Source organism: Semicossyphus pulcher, unplaced genomic scaffold (assembly GCF_022749685.1).
Source record: "Semicossyphus pulcher isolate SPU_LCO1_2020_fin unplaced genomic scaffold, fSemPul1.0.p SCAF_9, whole genome shotgun sequence".
Taxonomy (NCBI): Eukaryota; Metazoa; Chordata; class Actinopteri; order Labriformes; family Labridae; genus Semicossyphus; species Semicossyphus pulcher.
The window spans coordinates 20,805,412-20,829,637 of record NW_027211770.1 but is presented as its reverse complement, the minus strand read 5'-3'; the positions used below and the strand labels follow the sequence as shown (position 1 = coordinate 20,829,637).

The window sequence follows — 24,226 nt, the reverse complement described above, 5'->3', positions numbered from 1 at the left end:
AGTCATATATTTTGTGGACACTTTTAGGTGTGTGAATATTTGTCAGGGGTTTTTGTTCCAAAAAAATACTGATATCTTGACACGAAAATTTTGCAACCAGCGTCTGGTCTGTTTTAGTATCTGCACAACTTGCGGTTACATAACGTCATTGTTAGTTGATTGGTCACATCTGAAAGACTTCCGTGGCAAATAGAAAGTTAGAGACACACAAGAAGAGAGCCATGGAGATGCAAGATATCAGCCCAGAGGGAGAAAAGAAGGGCGAAGATGAAGAAGCAAGTAAACAGAAGTTGGAGACCAAACCTGAAGGTACAGGAAGTTTAATTTAACTAGATTATGTTTGATTACAAGGGTAAAAACATGCATATAGTGTAGAACTGAAAATTAGGCAAGCACCATATTGGGGTATTATAAAAATGTAATTTTCTTTATAACAAACAATTTCAAATATTTGATCAAACACTTGATTGTGAGATTTAATGTGATGTTGTATTTTAGTTTAAATTGCATTGAATAGTTTCAAGCAAATTCCCGATGTTTGTATCTCCGTTAAAACGTGCATGTCTGTATTTTTGTTTAGCTTTAGAGGAAGGAATACCTTATCACTACGCTGAACTACAGAATCCATCTGAGAACATCTATGCAGAGGCTATTTCTGATCATGCTCCGGTTAAAATAAGAGGTAAACTTTAGTATGATGCAAGTTTTTTGTATAGCTGAAAGGTTCACAGGCAGCATGTCTCAGCACCCCTCCTAACACTGCCAAGAATTCATTATGCAAGTGTTGTCTAGAAAATAAAACAGATCGAGAACGCAGAAGTAAGATGTACAAGTTTGAATCATACTTTCAGTACTTTGAGGGAAATTGCAACACGTTGGTCAGTGTTGTGTCACAGAAAAGCTTTAGAGACTGACCTAAGGAGCAACTGCAGAGCTATGTTATCATTAAATACTGTTTTCTTTTCTTGTAACAATCAAAGCACTTATGTAAGTTACATTACACAACAATATATCAACAGATTTTTATTTCCCAACTTCAGTCATCTTATCTTAAATCATTCAGAAACACTCACAATTTTATAAAATCCCCACCTCCCCTTTTTTTAACATTGCAGCTCATCAGAAGTCACCGGGGGTGCTCCCCACCTGGGCCTGAAGTGTAATAGCTATTTAACCAGAGATCTTTTAATCAGGTCCTGCTCCTTTCTCTGTGCAGCCTCGTGTCACTTATAAAACACTCAGAAACAATCTTTATTCAAGAATGTATTCACCACTCAGAGAAATGAAGAGAAGAGAGATTTTCTATTTATCAGTTAATTTTCTTTAAAGCCCCTGGAAACCCAAATCCACAAAATCCTTCTCACTATGCAATTTAAAGTCTTATGTACATAGTTGTAAGCATGTTAAAAGTTTTGACTTTTAATCCAAACTGGAGTTATTGCCATTCTTACTTTGTTAACTTACCTGACGCTGGGGTTAAATTGGGCGTGATCAGTGAAGATAATTATGTCGTCATATATTTTCTCGAACCAATCGTGAAATAATCAACAGCAGTTGCCCCGCCCTCACAGGTGCAATAAAACTTCTTGGCTCGCGATTAATCCCTCTCTCTGAGTCTGCGCTAACTCGTGTCCACATATCTTGAACATCTCTGCACAGACCTGTTGCAGTTACCTACCTAACGATCGCCTTTCCCCCCCCCCATCATGACTGTGTGTGCTGTCCTCGGGTGCACATCCACCATCTGAGATGACAAGGTGTCATTCTTTTATTTTCTAAATGCGGCGGACTTGGAGAAGCAGCAGTGTTTCCGCCATATACATTTAATGAATTGTTGCAGTCGCTGCTTCAGAAGTTGTGATTGAACGACTCTTTGAAGATTTCCGCTGCAAATCAACGATCGTCCATCCTCTCCTCATTGGCAACCACATAAACAACAGCGGAACCAATTTACTTCTAACGGCAAAAGAGGGTCCGCTCCGCATCGCTGACATCGGCATACATACGCAGTTCTAATACGCAGTGTAAACAATCTACGTGCCCATATCAGCTGGACCCCGGCAGGTGTCAATCAACACGGGAGCTGCCACGCCTACACAGTCCTGAGAAATTGTCTGCACAGCCAAACGAGCTGTTTTTCAAGAAGATTTTCTAGAGGTTCTGAGCGTTTATTTTCACTCAGATTTTTGTGGATGCTTTATGACACACTCACAACTTGCTATTTCAAGCTGAGTTTCCAGGGGCTCTTACACTAAAGTATGTAGGTACTTTCTGGTGAAGGTAAAGCCTCGCCCTTTTTCCTTTTACGATATTGGTAGCGATTACAGAGTGATTTCCCCAGCCTTCCAGCCTTAGAGACAGAAGGAGAAGAGATAAAAGACTAGTGCTAGAGCTGTCTCTCAGATGAAGGTATCCTTCATTTTTCCTATCTATCAGGAGTCGGTGATATACGGGTTGACAGATTCAGACTTCAGACTTCCAACACAACAGTTATTTTTTTAAGTTTTGCTACATGTTTTTACATTGCTCTGGTTTAAATTATAGTAAAAAATCATCGTCAAATCAGAGCTAAAATGTGGACACGACTAAGGATTGTTTTGATAATTGAAGCGTATATGATGTTTGTTTAATTAATAGACTAATAGTTTGGTCCATATAAAGACTAGTGATCAATATCCCACGGCCCAAACTGACATTTCAAAATCACTTTTTTTGTCTGCACAACAGTCAATAACCTAAAGACATTTAGTTTACTATCATGAGAGATAATTTACAAATGTTAACATTTGAGAAGCTCTAACAACATCCATTAGACAGCTTTTCTGTGGTTCATTTTAGCTGCTAAAATTAAAATGCATTATTGTTAATACTCAGACTTATAACTTAAGTAGCAAGATAGCAAATCAAAAATATTTCTTTTGATTTTCTGACATTTGGTTTATACTTTTTACCAGCAGGGGAGTTCAAATAAATCACTATACTTTGCTTAGCTGAAGGTTATTCTTTGATCACATGCCAACATTTTTGCAACGTTCAAGTTCAAAACAAAGTTTAAACTACAAATGTACAGAGGACTTTACAAAGACGTCATTTTGATGTGCCACAGTAGGAAAAAAGACAGCTGTAATGAATTAAATTAATTTGGGCTGGATTCAATTTAGCTGCTTTAGCTACTTCCTAGCATGTCACACTGTTGTGACCTATTGCAACTCTTGAATGAAGCAGAGCTATTCTTAACATCATTAGTAACACCTGTGCTAACGTGACAAGTCAATTATATTCTAAAAGAGAGATACACAATTACAGCTACTTTAGTTTTAAATAAATAATACACCATTCACCTCAAATGTATACATTCTCTTACAATAGTAGTAGCAGTAGTAGTAGTAGTAATAGTTAGATAGACAAGCTGCAATAATCCGTTTAAATACAGTGGCTTTTCTTTCACATTCCCTGACACATCCATGCTTCTTCAAATCAGTTTTATAACTTTATTTAGATTCAAAGATACAAAAAAAGAAAGAATACAGAGTAAGGGCATAATAGTACAGAAGGGTTTTACTGTCTCGACTGACACGCCTCATATTCCTGATACCAGATACCAAAAATCAGTGTAAGACATACAGGCTGTGATAAATAAAGTTTCAAAAGTGTATCAGTGATGACTGTACATGCTGTCTCTGACCTGTGTTTGACATGAACACTCGTATGAAATGACCTCGACAAAGAAGTCCTATCTGTTGTTTTCAAGTGCAGCGACTGCCTTTGCCCCTCACTCTCACTTGATTTTAAACAGGAAGTTGAAGACAAATACGGGAAAAGTTTTGGGATATTGAAGGACAAGCCGAGCTCTGTGCTCTATGAATAATTTGGGAATCAGTGATGTCACGTTGCCAGGCAACGAGACAGGCAGGGGGGGCGTCTTAAAAGAACAGGCAGACTTGAGAAGGAAGGTCAGGCAGAGACAGCATAAACAAGCGGCAGCACAAATCCCAGGACACTTTTCTCCATGTACATCAAATTCTGTCGCAGTTATGGCGAGGATAAAAAAGATGAAGCAGGGGAAAAATTTTCACCTGCGTCTGAGTTGTCCGTTGAACTGGATGGGGAGAAAGGTAGGCCAGTAGTTTTTTTGCTTGTGGTTTGTGTTGTGTGCAATAAAAGATCTCTCTCACGGATGTTTTCCCTCTTTTAGGCAAACAGGCTGATGGAAAAACACGAATGTACCGTGCAGCGTGTGTATTCCTCACAATCCTCAGCCTGATTCTGCTTCTGGTCGTCATCATACTCTGTGTGAAACGTGAGTATCTGCAGCTATGGATATGTCAGGATATGCAAAAACAAACCCCTGCTGGCTGGATTACTAAAACATACGAAGAAAAGATTTACTGGCAGTGCTGGATTATAAAAGAATGGATAATATGTCAGGATCACATTGCTTTTATTCTAGTTTTGCTCATGGCAACAAGAACAATAGACTGATATAAACTGTATCTGATCTCACTGCTGCAGCCCGCAGGCGTCATTCTTTTCCCTCACAGCTCCTCCCACTTTTCCTCTGCTTTCTAGCCCAAAATGGATCCACAGTCTGCCCAGAGAGAGAGGAAATCGCAGCACCGTCAGTGAAACAGGTTGTTTCTCCGTGCAACTACAAACGCTGCCAGGCTTTCTTCCCCAACATTCAGCTCCAATGTGAGTGTGGCGCCAGGTGGAACACTGCAGAACAACTTGTTCAAGCCAAAGAAACATGTAGATCAAAGAAAAAATGGCTCTATCTCAATCACGATCTTTTTAGTGTCAGTTCTGCTTTCACTGTTGCACAAATTGTTGCCGAGACGGGCCACAGAGGAAGTTGTATCATGTGCTTGTTTGGAGAGAACTTTATATTTAGACTAGAGGAATTTAATCAGCTTTATTGCTTCCTCTTGATTTAAGATTGCTATGTGATGACGCACCCGCAAAAGTACTCTCTTGTATACACAAAATTTAGACAAAAATGTAAATAAAACAAAAGGAAAAACCGAAGAATAACAAAAAAGCTAATTAAAGATACAGAAATGAAGGAACTCTTTTGATCTTTTATTATTATCTACTATGAAATTAAGTCCCCATTTGCAGAACGACCTTTAGTTTTCTTGTTTTCTTTGAATTTTCTGTGCCAATCCCTCTCTCCTTCCAGATCTGGGCTGCAGACAGTGCGCTGATGGGTGGCTGACTTTTGGCCGATCGTGTTTCTACCTGTCCACCTTCAGGCTGAGCTGGGATGAGAGCCAGAGGAACTGCAGCGCTAGAGGAGGAAACCTGGCTGTTATCAACAACCCGGGGATTCAGGTAGATCTGAGATCACCTTGTCTCTTCACCCTGAAGTAAAAACATGTGCAGAATAGTTTTTAAAATACAAATGTTCTCTTTCCTTTCCAGAGTTTTCTGAGCAGGGAGGGGAGAATGACATACTGGATTGGGCTGAGACAGAACGGACCCAAATGGACCTGGGTCAACAACACTGCACTGGGAGAGAGGTGATACTTTCATATATGATTAACAGGGAGATCCTGTGACTCCAGTGACTGATTCATAAATAAATAATCATCTCACAGGACTTTTTGTCTGTGAAAATAATGTTTAGATCTGTATACATCAGATTCTAAAAGAGTGAGATAGACATAAACATGTGCAGATTTTACATTTTGTCTAAAAGTGCTCCAAGCTGGAGACAACTGAGCAAGAAAAGAGGATTCTTTAAACTTTTGTACTTTCTCTCTATATATTTAACTCTCTTTATATAAAAATATACACTCTATAAGGTCCCTCTCTACAATTAAATGCCATCTAATACATCCACTCTGCCATAAATTACGTAGTAATGTTCATTTTTGTGTGACAGAGTCAAAGTTTAAGGTGATAATGTTCTACTGGAAAACATTATATTTATGTGTTAGAATTTATAACATATAAATTTACTTTTTGCAGTATATTAGGAACACTTCTGACCATGAGGAAATATGATCAAAATACCAAATTTAACAAATAGCAGAACATCATCGGCTGTCGTTGATTTGCACTACACTGTACAGTTGTACAAAATAAAGTGGTCCACTGAGTCTGTATATTGTATATTGAAGAAAATGGCAAAGAAAACACACAGAGTAGTATCCTCTCCTCTGTGATTACAATATAAAAACATAGACTGTATAAAAGAGGTGGGAAGAGCCTGAGAGGCATAACAATATAGCCTGTGTTGAAGTGCCTTAAAAATGCATTCTTTTTTATGGACAGCAGGGGGCGACAACACTGCAAAAACTGTTGCAAATACAAATCCACTTGTTTGGAATTCTATGCGGAGATGAACCTGCCACTTAATTGATTTATTACCTCAGTAAACATTTTCCTAATAAGTTTATAGACACCGCAACTAGTTTCAAGTCTAAGCTAGCACTAGCTTTAGCCGATAGCGTCTGCTAAGCCCTCACTCCTCCCCAGCTCCACCCTCCCGTCCAAATATGGTCACTGCTGCCTCCAGGAAAACATGACATGAATTTAAGGCTTTGAAACAGTAGTTCACAAACTAACGGCGGATGTGACAGTGGTTACGGCTACTTCTTTCATACCGTCTATATGTAATAATCAGTTTTTCTTTCCTTTTGTTCGCCACAGTTATTGGGCGGATGCTTCGTCAGATGGGGATTGTGCGCTCCTCAGCACTGGCTCCAACCAACCTGAGGAAAGCTGGATCAGAGCTTCCTGCCGAGCCACTTCATACTTCATCTGTCAGCTGTGGTCCTAAATCTATAAGCCTTTATTCTAACAGAATAATGAGAAATCTGAATTCTGTCAACATGCATCAACTCCTAAATAACAGTTAAATTGTATTCTCTTTCCACTTCACACTTCAATCAGTTGCATTCAGCAGGGAAACCTATAAGTTTTATATGAAGAAGCTTGCATGGCTGTTTAGTCAGCTTTTTGCACATTACTTGTAGCATTGTGTGGCCTTATCAGTAAGCACTGGTCAGGGCACCTCTGTCCTATACACTGTATTTTTCCATAAACTGCTGCGGTACAAATTCGGGCCAGTAGGTTTGTTTCAAATATTTTATTGTCATACAAAAATGTTAATGCAACTTTATATCAAGTTAAGTTTCACTTTGTTTTGATTTAGCATACTTTACTGCTACATTTTTTATATGGCTATAAAAATAACATGCTCTTTTCTATAGCTTAATACTGCAGGAATAATTGCACCATTGACTCTACAGATGAATTAAACGAGTTGAGTCTTTGTCTTTCAAGTTTTTTTTTTGACACTCATCAACATGACTCTAAGGCCTCAAGAAATTCACTTCAAACTTCAGGCAGAGTCTCTTCTTAGACGTATTTAATGTTCTGGTCGTCCTCCGGCTCCTCCATCTCCATCTCCAAACCCAGAGCACTTTGGCGGATCATCTGCCACCCCGTCAGAGACCTCCTCTTGTTATAACCTCCTCTGTTTTTAGGTCTGAGCTTTGGGGTTCCAGACATGGAGCCCTTTGATGTGTCCGTCTTTTCGTCCTTTTCGTCCTCCTTGGAGAAAGCTTTGACATAACGTCGCATCTTCTGCAACATTGGGTCGTTTCTGTCTTCAACCCTGCAAAGACGACAGGGTGATAAAACAATTACATTATGTTTATTACAATTCCCTAAAGTTGGATGACTCAAATGAGACAATTTAAAGAATGAAGGCACAGAAGCCAAGATATCCTGATTTGGTCTTTACAATTTGTAAAACTCCACAGACCTACATTTCCCACAATGCAGCACAAAAGCATCTTTTGTTGGACGTTCCATGATTTGTTAATACTGACACATTTTAAACTCTAAACCCCCAGTTTGTAATGCAGACCTTCTCTCAGACAACCTCTGAGTGACACTTTATGTGTTGAATATAAATATTGAGGGCCCCTTTAATGTGTACTATATAGTGCGATGTCTGTGATAGTGAGAGTTGTGCTTCTTCCTCGCAGCACATCATGACTGTGGCTGAACTGCATTCAAAGACTACTTAGGCTGTGGTCAGTGGACATCCTCTCTCTGTGATTACTCTGAGCACAAATGGTAGTTAGTGGGTTTAGCCTGTACTGCTGATGTCACAGTCACGTAATGTGTCCACATACAACCCTGCTGTTATTTAGGAATTAAAGGGTTAATTTTGGTTTCTTCTTTAAAGCTTTCTGTCGGTTATGAAACAGGCTGAAATGAATTCCGATTACTCTATAGGACTTACAAAAACCAAACAGACAGGACTGATAATTCCTATATAGTTATTTTAAATGCCTGAAACCGCTGGTGGGGGGTAGGTGTCACAGGAAGTGCTTGACTGCACACTGCCTTTGTTTCCACATTTTCCACTGCACCATAAGCATGTACAGGACAAAATCAGCAAAGAGATAAGAAGTACAGCACAAACTGAAAGTTCCTCACAGGAGCTTTAAAGGCCCTGAACCTTTTTTTTTATTAATTGATTGATGAGTATCTACTTCAACAAACTTTTTCTACCAAGGTTCAAACTGTTCTATTTTTCTCACACAATAGCTTTTGACTGATTTTAAGTATTCAGGAATTTGAATTCCCGTCCACCAATCCGGATTTAACAACATGTGAATTTAGCTGGTTGTCTGCTTAAAATGTAATCAGATGACACTCACTCACTAGTTGATTTTTAAGTGTCATGCTTTCAATGAAAAAGAATTAACGTTTGATTAAATATTAAATCAGAAAAGATGAACTTTCATTTTGCGACGATTGAAGACAAAGAGGTAGGCCTATGTGTGACCTCTTTGTTGATCCTGTCCTGTACCTGTGTGTGTAGAATATTGGTGAAAGCCGTGATGGGTATCAAAACTAACTATATAGTTATCTTGTTGCTAAAGGTAAGGTTTGCCTTTGTAGGTTATATAGAGACATCATTATCATATTGAGACTGTTTCATAACCAATGACAAACTCCTCAATCTAGATTTAAATATTTACTGGAATGGAAAGTGGAGATAAACCAATCCAACTTTTTCAATCCAAGACTGATACTGTGTCCTTGGCTTACTTGGAGTACTGATTTGATACCAGTGTTTAATTCATAAGCTGCTTGACTCACTGTGTTGAATAGACTAGGATAAGTCCTTTATGGGCAACACCTTGCTAACTTAAACATTTCTGTCCTAGTCTGTTGTTAAACAAAATATAAAAACTTCTCAGATTTTGGAAGTTGCTAGTTGGAAGTGTGAAACAGCTGGAACGATCCTGATTATTATCAACTATTTTTGTCAGACCATTTACGCCTGTTGGTATTAGATTGGTGCATCCCTAACTGAAAGGCACTTTTTCACCTGAAACCATACTCTCCAGAGCTTTACGTTCTGTTCCTCTTATTGCAGTAATGTCTTACCTGAGATACCAACACTCCCTCAGACCGTAGTTGAGCCCACACACCCCGAGCCGAGGCCACAAGCAGCGGGGCAGCCTCCTCTCCAGCATTAAAGTTGTGGCCACCACCTGTATACCATCATTACAGCTGTAAACATGACACAGTAACACAAAGGGACAACATGACGAGGTGTTTCTGTTCATTTCTGTTTACCTGAGTCCTCCAGAGCTCGTCTCTCTCCTGGGCCACCCTCCAGTGTGTGTCACTCATCATGGCTATGAGAAGATTTAGCAGAAGGATGTAGGAGACCACAGAGAAGGCGCAGTGCAGCACATGGACGATCGGGGGGGTGAATATGGTGTGGTCCACGGGCAGATCTATGAGGCCCACGCTGAGCTCAAACTGGGAGAAGAGGGTGACGGGGAAGGAACGATACGAAGGTATGGACTCAGGCTCCTGCGTCATGTAGACCATCCACAGCGCTGAGAGGGAAAGATTTAAACAAATATGAGGGAGAAGAAAACTGTATCTTCTTTCAAGAATTTATTCTCTTACAGGCTTTGTCAGGTGTTAAAAATGTGTTTGTACATGTCGCCCAGAATATACTCACAGGTGGAAAAACCAATGAGCACAATGAAACTCAGCCACATGAACTTTGTCAGGTCTCCAAATATAATCTAGGGGGAAATGAGACACACAGTGGGTCAGGCTGCGAAAACAAATAAGGGAACATCAAAACCCAAAACAACAAGTGAATACATCTGCTTCCAAAACACTTGGTACAGGTGTGGAACAAAGTCCTATTTCTGCATGACTCAGCCATTTTCCTTTCACGTGTGACTCAAGTTGAGACGCTTAAGGCTGTTGTATTTCACTCCTGTTATCCAGATTGTCTTAAAAATGTAGGTTTATGACAAACATTATCATTTTACCGCTTCTCGATTAATATATTTGTATATATATTATTTAATATTTGAGAACTAATTTAAGGTACTTCTCGACTGAAGGAACTTTCCCCAGGAACTAGGAACCTTTTGAGGAACCAGGGTCTAAATCTAGTTCTGGGGTAATTGATTTACCCCCTGGTAAGTCCCTGCCCCCCCCGGGGGTCCAGGAACTTTTAGGGCGGGGCCTGAAGTGCTGATCATTTCTGATTGGTCGAGTGCTTGCAGCGTTTAATTTCACCTGCCATATTTAAAAGACTGCAGCTGCAAGCTCACTGTTGTCATCGTTATCAATCAACTGTAAACAATGCAATAAAGCACGATCAAAAACAGCACAAGCTGAATCTCCTCCATGCTAACAGGCTAACTGTAGTGTCGCACAAATGATGATAACGGCCCGTTCGTTGTGTTTTATGGCGTCATCTTTGTTGTATGGCCTTCATCTTCTTCTTACCGCCAGCTACTGGACTGACGGTGTACTGCAGTTACTTTTATCGCTTCTCCATACGCCATGGGCCTGATTTGCTTCCCGGGACAACAATGGGCCACATTTTTTAGTTACCTTTCGTCAACAGCTAATGCTAGCATTCAATCAAATCCAAGTAAATTCCTTGCTAATGTTATGCTAACGCTAATACTAACTAGTAAGAGGCTGAATGCTAGCATTAGCTGTTGTCTAACTTAAGCAAAAGGTTCCTAAAATTTTGTTTTGTTTTGTATGAATGATAACTATCTTTTAGACAACCTAAAATTGTATTACTAACAACCTGGACTACAGTAGTACAACATTATAACAGCATTATGAGATTCCCTCCCTGAATATGACGCCCAAAAAAATGGCCGCCGTCGATAGCACGTAGAAGTGCCTCCGAACAGAGTCCTACCTTCTGTATCATGATGACGTACGGGCCGAGCATTTCAAAACCTCTAGCAAAAAACATCACGTTGCACCAGCCGAGAACCAAGCACACCGCCATCACCACGGCCTCTCCCTGCACCCCGCACGCTCTGAACACACACAGCAGCACCACCAGGCAGGCGTAGCTGATCCTGAACAAAACAGCAGCAGAAATGTTAGAATATATTTGAATACAATGTGCTTTATTGTACTTCTTAGAAGTGCTTCTACTCACAGGATGAAGTGGAAGGGGCCTCCCAGTGCTGTCTGGCCAAAATAGCGCTTTGCCCCCACTCTCAGTATGTCAGGGATCTGCTTGAAACGGTCATTTATAGGAGGATGAGGCAGTGAAAAATATTACATAATACTAACAATGTGTAATAAGCATGTTTTATAATTCACCTCCAGCAGCAGGATAACTAAAGCTCCCAGGACGCTGATGATCTCACCCACCAGCCGCAGGTTGTCCTCATATGTTAGATAACTCTCCTGAGCACAAAGAGAGGACATATGGGTTTATTCATATTATTATTATTATTTATTATATGATGAAAATCATGTGGGATGTGCCGTATGCAGGTACAGACATTTACACATGCATACATACAACTTTTGTAGGATTTTTATTATTATAATATAATATATATAATTAGGGATTGGTGATTTAAATACAAGCACAAACAGGTCCTCGAAATCCCCCAAATCGTGTATTAAAATTTTAGTAAAGTCTAAAAGAAATATGATTAAAACTGAAAAAAATTATGTGTTTTGCTTAAGATTTTGAATGCAGGACTTTTACTTGTTGAGGTGTACTTTTTCAACGTTTTATTGCTATTTTGACTTAAGTAAAAGTTCTGTGTTCCTCTTTCAACACTGCTATATCTGCTGAGAGAGATCACTGTAGAGCTGTGAGAGAAAAGTTTCTGGTTAAAAAGGTCAAAGAATCATTAAATTATACTAAAGCACTATTGTACTTAAGTAAATAAATATAAATGACATTATTCCACCTTTTTTATAGTCCTGCATACACATCACAACACGTTAGGTTTAACATCTATTTAACATTATTTCTGGATTTATAACTCTTACACACATTGAGTGTCTTCTGGACTCGAATGGTCTTGTCCATGCTTGACTTTGTGTAGTTCTCTGGAGCGTCCTTTAGAGGGCGATATGCACAACACAGTGTGAAGGTCCCGATGTACAGGAGGTACAGTAACATCAGCAGCCTGACACAAAGAAAGAGAGAGAAATAACACTGATGAACAGACCGGACGCGTCTACAGTTTAGGTGTTTAACTTCACTCACTGACATGTTTTTACCTGAAGTAATGTTTCCCGTACAGGTTCCACTTCAGACTGACCAGCTGCCTCACAGGGGTCACCTCCAGGATCCCTCTCGCCTGGAGACAAAACAAAACTTGTTTATATTTCTTTCTTTTTCTCTCTCTGTGATTTCACCAGAAAACTGTACATCCTGCGCTGTACCTCTCTCTGGTGACTCCCCACAATGAGCTCCAGCACCGACATGTCGTCAGCCCATGAGTCGATCTCCGTCAGGTCGTACAGGTTAGAGGTCAAAGGTCCCAGACTCCACTGCACCACACGCCTTTTATTAACCAGGTGCTGAAACGCCTGAGAGACACACAGGGAATCATGGCGGTGAGGAGAGGATTAGTCGAACAATCTGCTCCACCTTTCATGTTGGGATTTCACCCTGTGAGACACCCCCCCAGGGCTGCACTCACCACAATGTTTCCCTCCTTGGCAGCCAGTTTGAAAGGTGTAAGGCCTCTGAAGTTCGGCACCATGTCGAGGGGCACTGACTGGTCCAGCTCTGCATCGCGTGCCATAATAAGGTCAATGGCCTGGCACGCAATCGTCTTGTTGGGCTGCAGAACCAAAATGTGAAGCACCGTGTTACCTAGACAGAAAGAAAGAACATGTAGAAAGAAAAAGACAGTAAGGAAAGAAAACAGGAAGCCATTAATGAATGAAATATCGGGCTGATACATAGATGTAAAAATATACGAGGACGTATTTCCTACCCCGGTAATCCTGGACTCTAGTGCTGGCTCCTGCCTCGATTATCATGGCGATAATATCCTCGTTTCCAGCACACGCAGCAAAAGACAGGATGTGCTCACCTGTTGATCAAATGTTTAATATGATAACGATTATTTATCTAATGCTCTGGTCAAAAGCAAATGACCCTTTTCTTGCTTATTGATCAGGATCAATCATGGCTACAGAAACCCCATACATTTTCCTGTCAGAATACTGGCTTACCGTAGTATACGAGTCCTCCTATCCTCTTCCTGAAGTACAGGCCGGTGACTCGAGGTGTGGCCACGTCACCCCCGCGACTAATCAGATGATGAACCAGGTTGATGTTCTGATTCACCACAGCGATGTGGAGAGGAGTCACACCTGAGATCAGAGCAGGGAGAGCCAAGTACGTCAGTCCACACTCAATGAACTCAGACTAATTTCACCACTTTCACCTCCTGTGTTTTGTAGGTGAGGCTTACATAACACATACATAACTGTGTGAGAAGTAGAAGGATTCAAATCACTCACTTTTACTCACAGTAAAACGCTACAAATGTACAATACAAAATACTCCTAAAATAAGCCTCGCATTTAAATAATATACTCAAGTGTCGGTGACAAAATGCACTTAAAGTAAGCAACACTTTAATGTCCTATTGAGTCAAGGTGGAGCTCATTGTACTTCATGTGTATAGTAATAATAACGTAGACTAACTATGCTTTATATTACAGAAGATACCAACATGTTTTTCTTGTAACAACATTATCACAAAGGAGAGACTTAAGCTGTAATAAAAGTATTAGAGTAAATAGTAAGATTTTTAGGTTGGGATGTGGTGGAGTGCAGAAATAGAAAGTCTAAATTGCACTTAAGTACACTAAGATAAATGTGGTGAGACACTGTCCACTCCTGGAAGTAACCAATACTTTTGTGTCCAATACTTTTGTGTCCGAGGAAGCGTCCATAAAGAGTCAATATCAGTATCAGATGCTTTTCTTGGTGATCCACTTTTAAAACTTTCAGTCATATGCAGTAAGAAAGCTGAGGAACATGGTTTGACCAGAGCAAAAGTTGTGTAATATCTACGTTTTGGAGGTTTAGAGTTGGTTTAAGCAATTTTTACTGTCATCTGCTGGTAAAGATGCTGTTATTTTTACTGTCAGTTACAATAAAAACCTCACAGTAGTTGAACAACTGACTTGTAATCTGTTCAAATATATTTGACAACTCCAGAATCGTTAGTGTATAAAATCCGTCATAAATCTTAAATTAAATGTTATTTTTAAAACAGCCTTTGTTATTCTGAGAAACACAATGGACCATAATTAAAGCCAATAATATATATTGGGAGACAGATGTAAGAAATGTAATCAGTCTTATCTGTGTGCTGACCTTGGAAGAGCTCGGAGGTCATGGGCTCGTTGATGAGTTCGGGAGCTCCGTCCATCAGAGCCTCGGCCGCGTCCAGGTTATCGTTCATCACTGCGACATGAAGCGCTGTCTCACCAAGAGCTCCTGAGAGACAGGATTACAAAGTCGCACATTAAAATTGATACCACATGAGCCCAAAAAAGTCAGACATTAAAATTCAGATTTACCTCTCTCAAAGATATTAGTGGACGCACAACTGAGAAGTTTCTTGATGCAGCCAACACTGTTCTTTTTCGCCGCGTAGAAGAGAGGAATGTCATTTATGCTGAGGGAAGGAGAACAGCAAACACTTATATTACCTCTCTACATCTTCACATAAAATGTATCTGATTTATTGTAGCAAGTAGAAAATAGTGTCTTATATGAGTGTCTTACTATTTGGTGTAGAGCAGAAACGTCTCATCCAACATCTCGTTCCATCCTTTCTTGTTCTGAAGGCGAAACCTCAGCTGGTTCCACCAGTGGTTGAGCTCGCTGGGAGCAGATCGGGCCAGAGACGGAGACATTGACACCTGATGTTCCACTGGAAGGAGCACAGGAGGTGAGGTGAGTCTACGCTGGAGGAAAGACACAACGACTTAAAGAGTAGAGGCAGGAGCTGATTCATCAGTGAGGCAATGAAATGTTTTGGGGTTGAGTTTTCAAAATAAAATACCTTAAAACAGATGAATGAAACAGGAAACAGTGTTTCAATCTTACCCTTAAGCAGCAAAAATCCCGCTCCTTAACTTCGGCTCATATCCAGTCATAACAAACTGTCAAAACTGGAAACAGTGCCTTTGAAATGTCCCTGTGGAGAAGTGAAATGCCAGTGGTGTCACCAATATATATGAGCCAGCCATGAGGGAGGAGACCTGTGGAGGGGTTGAGAATAAATGGGTGGAGAGGACAGGTAGGACAGAGAGTGACGTGCTAATGAGCAGGTAGACTCTCACCGCAGGTCAGGGATCTCACAGAGAAAGTTACGCTTTAAGATTCAACTCACCTTTTGGATCAGGAACTCCTTTATCACGCTGATCGGAAATAATCGGATTAATTTTGTCACCTTAAAAGTGAAGTGGTCCGGTCCCTGGTCCCAGTATATCTCTACCATCACCAGGCTTGTCTGCATTCCTCTCACCACCAAAACCTGCACGGCCACTATGAAAATTCTGCAACATCATGACAGTCGACACATTGCGGTCATTGTTTCTAGTGAACCGTGAAGGAAACCTGTTTGGAAATTGCAAGATTGTAAATCTGAATCCTGGTTTGTACACCTGATATTAAGGCATGATTGTCCAAGCTGCATTATTACTGCTGCTCTATTTTTAGAGGTCAAACAGGGATATTTTGAGGAGTAAAAATGGACATGATGTGGGACTTTCCAACATGTTGCTTCTTGTTCACAGAGCTAGCTTCATTCACAATGATTTAACATGTTGAGCACCTTTGATGTGTCAACAGGCATGATCACAAACACGGTAATTGGCCCATGACAAAGACCATAATGATAATTTCAGAGGTTGGCAACACCGTGTCACTTTCCTCTGAAGGCGGAAAACAAAGATAATGGCACATTTCACTATGTTTTGTGACATTCTGAGTCTCTCCTCCAGGATTATTAATTTTAAACTGACTGCACCTGAATTAAAAACTTTTATCTCCACACATGAATTTTGTAAACTGCTGAATCAGTCAGTTTGTATAACATCTCTGGTTATGTAGCGCATCTGTGTTTTGCTGCAACAATTATAGGTCGTGACTAACACGCCGGTCAGCCGCAGGATAAACACGGTTTAGGGAGGCCGTACAGGAGGCCCTGGTAATGGATGCAGATGTGGCCGTCATTCAGTTCTGTGGAGATAATAGCTGTTTACCAGACGCTGAGCACCATCTTTAAGTAGGGTCATAAGGACCAGTGGCTTCCACTCTGTTAATGTCTTTATAGAGAAACAATAACAGCATAAAAACACGATTCTGTGGTCTTGCGTGTCTTCTGTTTCTGCATAGCACTTCTGTCACAACACTGTTAACGGCAAACAATTATTACAGACAGCTCTGGTGCTTCTGTGACAGGGAACAGGTGCTCTTATTCAGAGTGACTTTACACAATAGAGCTCAATGATCATCATTAAGACAAAAGCATCACATACGAGTACAGTGTGAGGTTCAACATGGCGTTGTTGAATGAACAGGAGAAGTTGCGCAATTATAGTGTTCTGTTTCATACGTCCTTTGGACAGGCCGTCTTTAGGATGGGATGGCTTATAAAACTTGATTATTGAATCTTCATCAATAGTTGATTACAAAGAAAATTGAAATACAAAATAATGTAAAGAGGAAATCTCCAGGAGTTTAGTACCGATGTTTAAGTCATCTGACAGGTTGAAGTTACATATATATGCTTAAAAGATTGTTTGCTCATTATATTACTTTTTAAAATGATTGCATTTGCTTGACAACATAAAATCTGCTTGGTGTGATATTAGACAAAGATACGTTTTTACAATACTTGAGTAGATGTACTTTGTTACTTTCAACCAAGGACTATACTGTATATGTCCTGTGTTGTGTTAAGGACACATTGACAATACAGTGCAGTCCAGACACTGAAGTCTGATACTGAACACACCACAGTGCCAGCTGTGTCAGACTGGCAGAGTTATATGGGGGTTGGTGTAAGCGGTCTTGTTATCAGTCCAGATCTGCTGTGATATCAGAAGCAGCGGGACATGTGGGAAACAGTGTCTGTTCTCTCTCTGCTGCTGATCCCAGCAGATCCCAAACTCAGATTCTACTCAAACCTGCTGATCTGTGGAAGCTGAACACATTTGGGTCACTCTTTAATACTGTGAAGGTGATATAAGTTCATCAAGGTGAATATATGGTTATTTATTTTATAGCTGCTATAAACCTAAAACTGTAACACATGACCTTTTCTCAAAGTAGCTACACTTCTGAGTTAATAAGTTTAACATTGGAGTTGGCTTTTTGGCTTCATGGATGGTAATATCAGTCTTCATGTTCACCAGTTTGGACTCTAATTAGATGCATGGCATTAATTTGACATTCATGATCCCCAGATAATGAAGCCCAATGGTTTTGGTGATCCTCTGACTTTTTTCTGTAGCACATAGGCTACTTTACCTCCAGGACGTTGACTTTTTTTAGTTTTGGTTTAAATGTTCTGATAGCTATTGAAGTGATTTCAATGTTTTTGGCACAGGCATTCACATTCTCCTGAGGATGAATCCTTAAGACATGAGGTATCACATGACCTTTTATTACATTTTTTGATTTTTAACTTAATTCTAACAAAAAAGCTTTCGATACAGTTCCCCACAAAAGACTAATGTCAAAATTAAAATCTTATTGCATAGCCGACGAGTTATAGATTGGGTACAGGATGTTTTACGTAACCGGAAACAGCAGGTGGTGGTAAATGGTGCAACTTCAGGCTGGAAACCGGTGACCTCTGGAGTCCCCCAGGGATCCGTGCTTGGTTCTGTACCCTTTGTTGTCTATATAAATTACTTGCCAAGTGTGATGCAATCAGATGCATATCTTTTAGCAGACGACACAAAAATATTTAGAATAATTAAGGACAAAGACACAGTCCATCTTCAAGAGGATCTCTGTAGCGTGAGTAATTGGTGTGAGCAGTGGCTACTGAATTAAATCCAGAAAAATGTAAACATTTACACATCGGGAAATCAAATGATACCATTGTGAATTATAAAGTGGGAGATCTGGTGGTCCAGCAAGTGGAAGAGGAAATGATATTGGTGTAGTGGTTGACAAGTTCACTTGAATTTCAAACGAAACATTTTGGAAAAAAATAAAAGCAAACTATGCTGGCAATCATCAGGAGAACTTTCATAACTTATATAACTATTGGTGAGATCTCATCTTCAATTTGCAAGTTCTGTCTGGTGTCCTTATAAATTAAAAGATATTGAAAAAGTCGAGAAAGTTCAGAGAAGAGCTAGGAAACTAATTCCAGGTCTGAAAGAGATGTCATGTGAGGAGAGGTTAAGAAAATTACAATTATCAACTCTAGCATACAGGGGAGACAGAGGAGACATGATTGAGGTGTATACAATTGTCCACAGCATGATGGTACAGCCGAGCCTTTCATCCATTTTTCGAATAACAGGTATGATTTAAGAGGGAATTTTAAGAGGGAATAAGTAAAATGATTCCCCCTCAAGTGTTCCTCTGAAAAGAGAAAAAACGTTTTCACACTCCGTGCCGTAAGATCACGGAACGAGCTTCCAGAAGAACTAGTGCAGGCTCCTAAAGTTAACTCTTTTAAAAATAGATTGGATGAATTCTGGGTCAGCGAAGGATATTCTGTATAGCTTTAATGCTGAAATGTGAGTGTTTGTGATATTGTTGTGATTTTAAAAATGTATGTTGTTTTTAGTAGAGAGTCTGGTGTGGAGGATTTGTATCCTGTACCAGAAAAATCTTCAATAAATTTCAATAAAAAAATATTTATATTTCAATGAGCCAGGGTTATTATGTCCAGTGCTAATGAGCTAATGTTAGCATGCTAATTGTGAACATGGTAAACGTCATACCTTTTAAATATCAGCATGTTAGCATTGTGGGCTGCACGGTGCTACAGTGGTTAGCGCTGTCGCATAGAAGGCTACAAGTTCGAATCCCGGTTCGGATGAAGTGGGCCTTTCTGTGTGGAGTTTGCATGCGTGGGTTCTCTCCGGGTACTCCGGCTTCCTCTCACAGTCTGTAGACATGCTCGTTATGTTCATTGGTCACTCTAAATTGCCCGTAGGTTTGAGTGTGAGCGTCAAAGGTTGTCTGTCTCTATATGTCAGCCCTGTGATTGACAGGTTACACCCTGGTAACCCCGCCTCTCGACCAAAGACAGCTGGGATATTACCTTTTTTTAAAGGTTGAGGGGAAGGTATACAACTTTTGATCAGGGTAGACAGCAATTGTAAAATTGAAGGCAAACTCAACTTTTTAAATAAAATCATATCATTTATTTTACAAATTTTCACAATTATGAAGAAGTGGTGAACAGTCATACAAGTAAACACAGCTAATAACGTGTGTAGCCTGACACACTTGTCTCAAACACACGCACGCACACATACACAGAGTCATGTACAGCATAAACCTGATGTAGCCTACATATGAACACATCCTCGTTTACAGCACACACACACGCGCGCACACACACAACCACATTACAGACACACAGGAACATACTTACAAAGCATTTCTCCTCCTTCCTTCAAGTGTTCATCAGATCTGATTTTGTCCATCTTTCCCGTCTCACACATTCACAAAGATTCAATGACTCAGTGTCTTTACTCTCGCAGTCAAACAAAAAGAGGTGAGTGTGAAATGTACATATAAATGTGGGTGCTTTTTGCTTCTGTATTCATCACAGATGGACTTTTGTGTTTGCAGCTGAGGTGAACTTTGTAGTTTTGCAGCACATGAGCTCTGTTGTCGCTTAGAGTGAGAGTGAGCTGTACAAACAGGGCTGGGTACATCTTTGAAAGAGGGAAGAACATGGCTTACACCTTATAGTTTGCTTTCCCAATGTAATGGCAGCGACTCGTGTCTTACCTCATTCGTGATTCATAGCATTCTGCTGGGACATTGAACAAACTAGAAATGTTTCTGTAATACCTTTAATAAGGTGAACCATGAGCTGCTAGGTAGCATTTGGTGTTTTAGGTAGAGAGGAAGTGATAAAACTTTACAAACAAGTCAAAAAAATATTATAAAAAGGCTTTGATTGTCTTCACGCAATTCTTTGTGTGGAGAGATCTCCATGAGAATAAAAAAACAACATTTTTAAAGATTTTTTGTACTCAATGAGGCTGGGGAAATTGCAAAGTGTCATGGAGGAACAGGAGAGGAAGAGGAGGTGAGAGGTAGGATTGAAGGTGGGTGAGGAGAGAAGAAGGCAGACAAGATTAAAGTGAAATTTTAGTGAAAAACAGTCCTCCTTCTCCTCAGCAACTCCCCTGACCTCACACCAGGACTGCAGCTCCCATAGTGCATCTCTCCTCTGGTATTTGTCTGTGACTGGCAGGAAGTGCGGTCCTCTTTTTTCCACTTCATCTGGTTGTTGAGTGTCGGGTTTATCAGAATGCATTCGATACTTTTCCTCGAACAAAAGCTGGTTTCTTTTGGCTTTAAATGTGCTCCTTAAAACTGAATGTTACAGAAACCAGACACAACAAGCAGAGGAGTGTGAAAGCCATAGAAGTCCATGGCACAGGGTGTTACGTGGGCGGATTTCACACCTCCACCTGCCCCTGCGTCAGATAGGCTCTGAGCTGCTGGGCTGCACTGACGATCTTTCTCTGGTGTCCCAGCAGGTTCACCCCGAGGTTCTGGACGTCACTGAAGCAGAGAGCAGATTAACGCGGTTTAGTTTCAACACTTCAGCTTGCTGTGCGCCCTGATTTATATTCTGAAGGACGGCACTCGTGGGTTTTTCATGTGTTCTATAAATACATGAGGTGGATCAGGCATTATATCTATGCTCATACTGTAGCTGCTGGGATTTTTTGTCTTAAACTTCACCTTATCTTTATTATTATTCTTTAGTAAAATCAAACTTACTTTTTTAAGTACAAGTACTAAGGAAAAGAAAGACAATGTATTACAATAGCTCCTAACCCACACAGCATTTAAACAGAGGCAGCCAGCTAAAGCTTAACACCATCCCCGAGAAGAGACAGTCGTTATATATGACCACATGAATTCAGTATCTTTTGTCGCCTGCTAAGAACTAAACCACCTACATGTCGACTGATCAGTCGTATCCAAAGCTGAGGCCCAAACAATGTGGTTAAAGAATTCAGAAACAGAGTGAGCAGCCCCGTCTTCCAGAAATCATGTTAATATACAACTTATTTACAGCAAATGTGATTTGAGGGAAACATAATTCTGTTAATTCTGTGTTGTTAATTAACCTTAATCTGGAAAGTCACAAAAAGGCAGATAATTAAAAACATTCAACTTATTTCATCTGTTCTCTGCCCAAAAAGGCAATCATGTGAAACACTGTCCACTTGTAGTGACTACAACATGGTTCAGTTTTATTTAATAGAGATAAAGTCAGCAGTGACTTATTTAACTGTTAACCAAAATCATGTTCGTTCCCTGAACATAACCAAAGTTCTTCTGTCCGTAAACCCGAGTGTAGACGTAACTGCAGGACTCTTGTGTGAAAGGCCTGCACGTTGTGCGCCCCACCATCCACCCAAACTGCCTCCTTACAAATCAAGACTGATAAATGTACTCTAAAAAATGTTGTCTCTGAACATAACACAAGCAGTGATAACATAAATAGGAAAGTAGTTCAGTAAAATACAAATGCAATTTCTGGGAGAAAGCTGTGGAGTGAGTGGATCTTAAGTTGAGAATTTTGCCGTCAGTATTTACAAGATCATCGCTCTATGTGTACTTCACATTAAATATAATAATGATTATAACTTCATGTATAATGATCATAGACAACATTTGTCATGATGAGAAACTTCTTTCTTGCTCGTCGCTTACAGGAAATTCTGAAATTCAAGATTTTAACACTGCAAAAACTGCATTTTTAAACATTTGAAATGCTTCAGAAAATTTGGGATGTTCATGGGATGATGGGATTTACAGTTACAGTAACAGATAAAAACACACAAAGTCAAGTTAAACAGTAAAAAGCATCTCTACTCACTCCATGGTGAGGCTGCTGACTCTGTCTAACGTGTCCAGGTTCGCCTGATCAAACTCATCTTGATATCTCTCCATCCTCAGCGCCTTCAGCCAATCACTGACTGTCGCCACCGCCGATAAGTCTGTGGGGGTGGGGCTGAGCAGCGGCTGTGAGCAGCTTCTGTAGAGATAAATGTCAAGAAATGAGAGCATGAGACTCCATAAATACAGCAGCTTGTTTGTCACCTGCTGCCTCTGACATGTTCTGTACGAGCCAGAAGCTGCTGTCTCACCGAGTCGGCTCCGCCTTCAGGGAGGCAGGGTGCCGGATGAGCCGATCCAAGGAGGACAGGACTGAGTCGAAGGCTGGCCGGTCCCCTCGTTCGGCCTGCCAGCACTGAAGCATCAGAGAGTGGAGGGCTGCGGGGCAGTTATGAGGGGCAGGGAGGCGATACTGGTCTGCTACTGCCTTCATCACCTGAGAGAAAGAGAGAAAAGAGAGACGTTACCCACTCAGGAGTGGGAGAGATGTGTGATATTTACCCGACATTAAAGTCACAGACCACTGAGGGGCTGTTAGAGTGACTCATATGCAAATGAAGGTTGTCATCATTTAAATGAGTCTGCTAAATAAAGACGAAGGGGGCAAAACGAGTAGATTCACAGGGTTCACAGTTGCATAAGTATACAACCCCGTTTAACTTTTCCATATGCTGTTATTCAAAAGCTGGCCGTAAAGAGGAGGTGAGAGAAAATGATGGCAGGGAAATATGAAGGACGAGACATGTAACAAAAATGTCTCTTGCTGGATGCAAACAGAGCTCGTTGCGGTTTGTGGTTGGTGCCTTAACCCCCTTTAATGGCATTACTATTACTCCATAGTAGTTAAACGTGAGTGCATTCCCATCACTAATTCATTATGCCTTCCTGCGCTCAGGCAACATTCTCCCATACACTCACTTCTTGATTGCTCATGTCCCAGTATGGACGCTCTCCATATGACATCACTTCCCACATAAGTATCCCAAAGCTCCAGACATCACTAGCCGAGCTGAACTTGCGATGCTGAAAGGCTTCTGGTGCCGTCCACCGCACAGGGATCTTGCTGCCCTGATGGACGAAGGCAGGCAGAGAATCAGTGAGTTATTCAGTGAGCGTTCAAGAACCACACAAGCTCAGGTTTCATGTACGTACCAGTGAGGCGGTGTAAGTGGGGATGTTGTGGTCCAGGCCCCTCATGAGACGAGACAGGCCGAAGTCGGACACTTTACACACCAGGTTGGAGTTAACCAGCACGTTCCTGGCTGCCAGGTCCCGGTGGACGAAGTTTCTCTCAGAGAGGTAACGCATCCCTGCGCCGATTCCTCTGAGCATCCCCACAAGCTGCAGGACGCTGAACTGGCCCTCGTTCTCCTGAAAGATGGCAGAATGTGAGAGAAGAGGAGAGGAGAGGAGAGGAGAGGAGAGGAGAGGAGAGGTTTAGACTGAAATAGAAAAGTGTGGAGTCTCTGACATCCTGCCAAACATGGAAATCATCTCACCCTGAGGAAAGCATCCAGCGGCCCGTTCTCCATAAACTCTGTGATGATCCTCTCCGGGGGGGTTCGAGTGATCACACCCTCCAGCTTCAGCACGTTTGGATGGTCAAACTGTCCCAGCACCCCTGCTTCACTCAGGAACATCCCCCTCTCTCTGTCGGACGCCCCCCAGCGTAGAGTCTTCACCGCTACCAGCACCTCCCTGCGCCCCAGCGGGCGGTAGCGGCCCCGAGAAACCTCCCCGAACTGAGCTGGAGAGGAGACGAGGAAGAGCAGATTACACTGT

The 24,226-nt window shown here is 41.0% G+C and overlaps 3 protein-coding genes across 5 annotated transcripts in view; 1 reads left to right on the top strand and 2 right to left on the bottom strand.

Annotated features, from left to right (window-relative positions):
* The first annotated feature begins 203 nt into the window (after window positions 1-203).
* LOC138583637 (early activation antigen CD69) lies at window positions 204-7,279 on the top strand. Of its 2 annotated transcripts, XM_069655564.1 has the most exons (7): window positions 204-309; window positions 581-682; window positions 4,196-4,300; window positions 4,570-4,692; window positions 5,180-5,331; window positions 5,422-5,519; window positions 6,655-7,279. In XM_069655564.1, the coding sequence occupies exons 1-7, from the start codon at window positions 222-224 to the stop codon at window positions 6,782-6,784; spliced, it is 798 nt and encodes a 265-aa protein (XP_069511665.1). In that variant the 5' UTR covers window positions 204-221; the 3' UTR covers window positions 6,785-7,279. The 2 variants fall into 2 exon arrangements, with proteins under 2 accessions (XP_069511665.1, XP_069511666.1); XM_069655565.1 differs by lacking the exons at window positions 204-309; window positions 581-682 and adding an exon at window positions 3,924-4,115.
* Window positions 7,085-15,512, bottom strand: trpv6 (transient receptor potential cation channel, subfamily V, member 6). Of its 2 annotated transcripts, none has more exons than XM_069655563.1 (17): window positions 15,422-15,512; window positions 15,098-15,274; window positions 14,890-14,987; window positions 14,684-14,806; window positions 13,528-13,668; window positions 13,287-13,385; window positions 12,987-13,162; window positions 12,727-12,873; window positions 12,562-12,641; window positions 12,332-12,467; window positions 11,641-11,727; window positions 11,474-11,550; window positions 11,225-11,390; window positions 10,007-10,073; window positions 9,610-9,878; window positions 9,418-9,524; window positions 7,085-7,624 (listed from the first exon to the last, which is right to left on the bottom strand). In XM_069655563.1, exons 2-17 carry the CDS (start codon window positions 15,226-15,228, stop codon window positions 7,366-7,368), a joined length of 2,163 nt encoding a protein of 720 aa, XP_069511664.1. In that variant the 5' UTR covers window positions 15,229-15,274; window positions 15,422-15,512; the 3' UTR covers window positions 7,085-7,365. The 2 variants fall into 2 exon arrangements, with proteins under 2 accessions (XP_069511664.1, XP_069511663.1); XM_069655562.1 differs by having other exon boundaries at window positions 15,098-15,245; window positions 15,422-15,510.
* Window positions 15,513-19,721: 4,209 nt separating this feature from the next.
* Window positions 19,722-24,226, bottom strand: part of ephb6 (eph receptor B6) — a 43,750-nt gene continuing 39,245 nt past the window's right edge. Inside the window, exons 14-19 of the mRNA XM_069655446.1 lie at window positions 23,944-24,191; window positions 23,597-23,815; window positions 23,363-23,512; window positions 22,696-22,880; window positions 22,425-22,583; window positions 19,722-21,094 (exon numbers count right to left, since the gene is read on the bottom strand). Coding sequence (XP_069511547.1) covers window positions 20,989-21,094; window positions 22,425-22,583; window positions 22,696-22,880; window positions 23,363-23,512; window positions 23,597-23,815; window positions 23,944-24,191 — 1,067 coding nt within the window. The 3' untranslated portion in view covers window positions 19,722-20,988. The remainder of the gene's footprint in view (window positions 21,095-22,424; window positions 22,584-22,695; window positions 22,881-23,362; window positions 23,513-23,596; window positions 23,816-23,943; window positions 24,192-24,226) is intronic.

Excerpts from the sequence above, each read along its gene's own strand:
- LOC138583637 (XM_069655564.1), top strand. The coding sequence starts at position 222 with ATGGAGATGCAAGATATCAGCCCAGAGGGAGAAAAGAAGGGCGAAGAT. Across the intron at positions 4,301-4,569 it reads CATCATACTCTGTGTGAAAC|CCCAAAATGGATCCACAGTC; the intron begins GTGAGTATCTGC and ends TCTGCTTTCTAG. Across the intron at positions 5,332-5,421 it reads TCAACAACCCGGGGATTCAG|AGTTTTCTGAGCAGGGAGGG; the intron begins GTAGATCTGAGA and ends TTTCCTTTCCAG.
- trpv6 (XM_069655563.1), bottom strand. The coding sequence starts at position 15,228 with ATGTCTCCGTCTCTGGCCCGATCTGCTCCCAGCGAGCTCAACCACTGG. Across the intron at positions 13,669-14,683 it reads GACCTCCGAGCTCTTCCAAG|GTGTGACTCCTCTCCACATC; the intron begins GTCAGCACACAG and ends CTCTGATCTCAG. Across the intron at positions 7,625-9,417 it reads AGGGAGTGTTGGTATCTCAG|GGTTGAAGACAGAAACGACC; the intron begins GTAAGACATTAC and ends TCGTCTTTGCAG.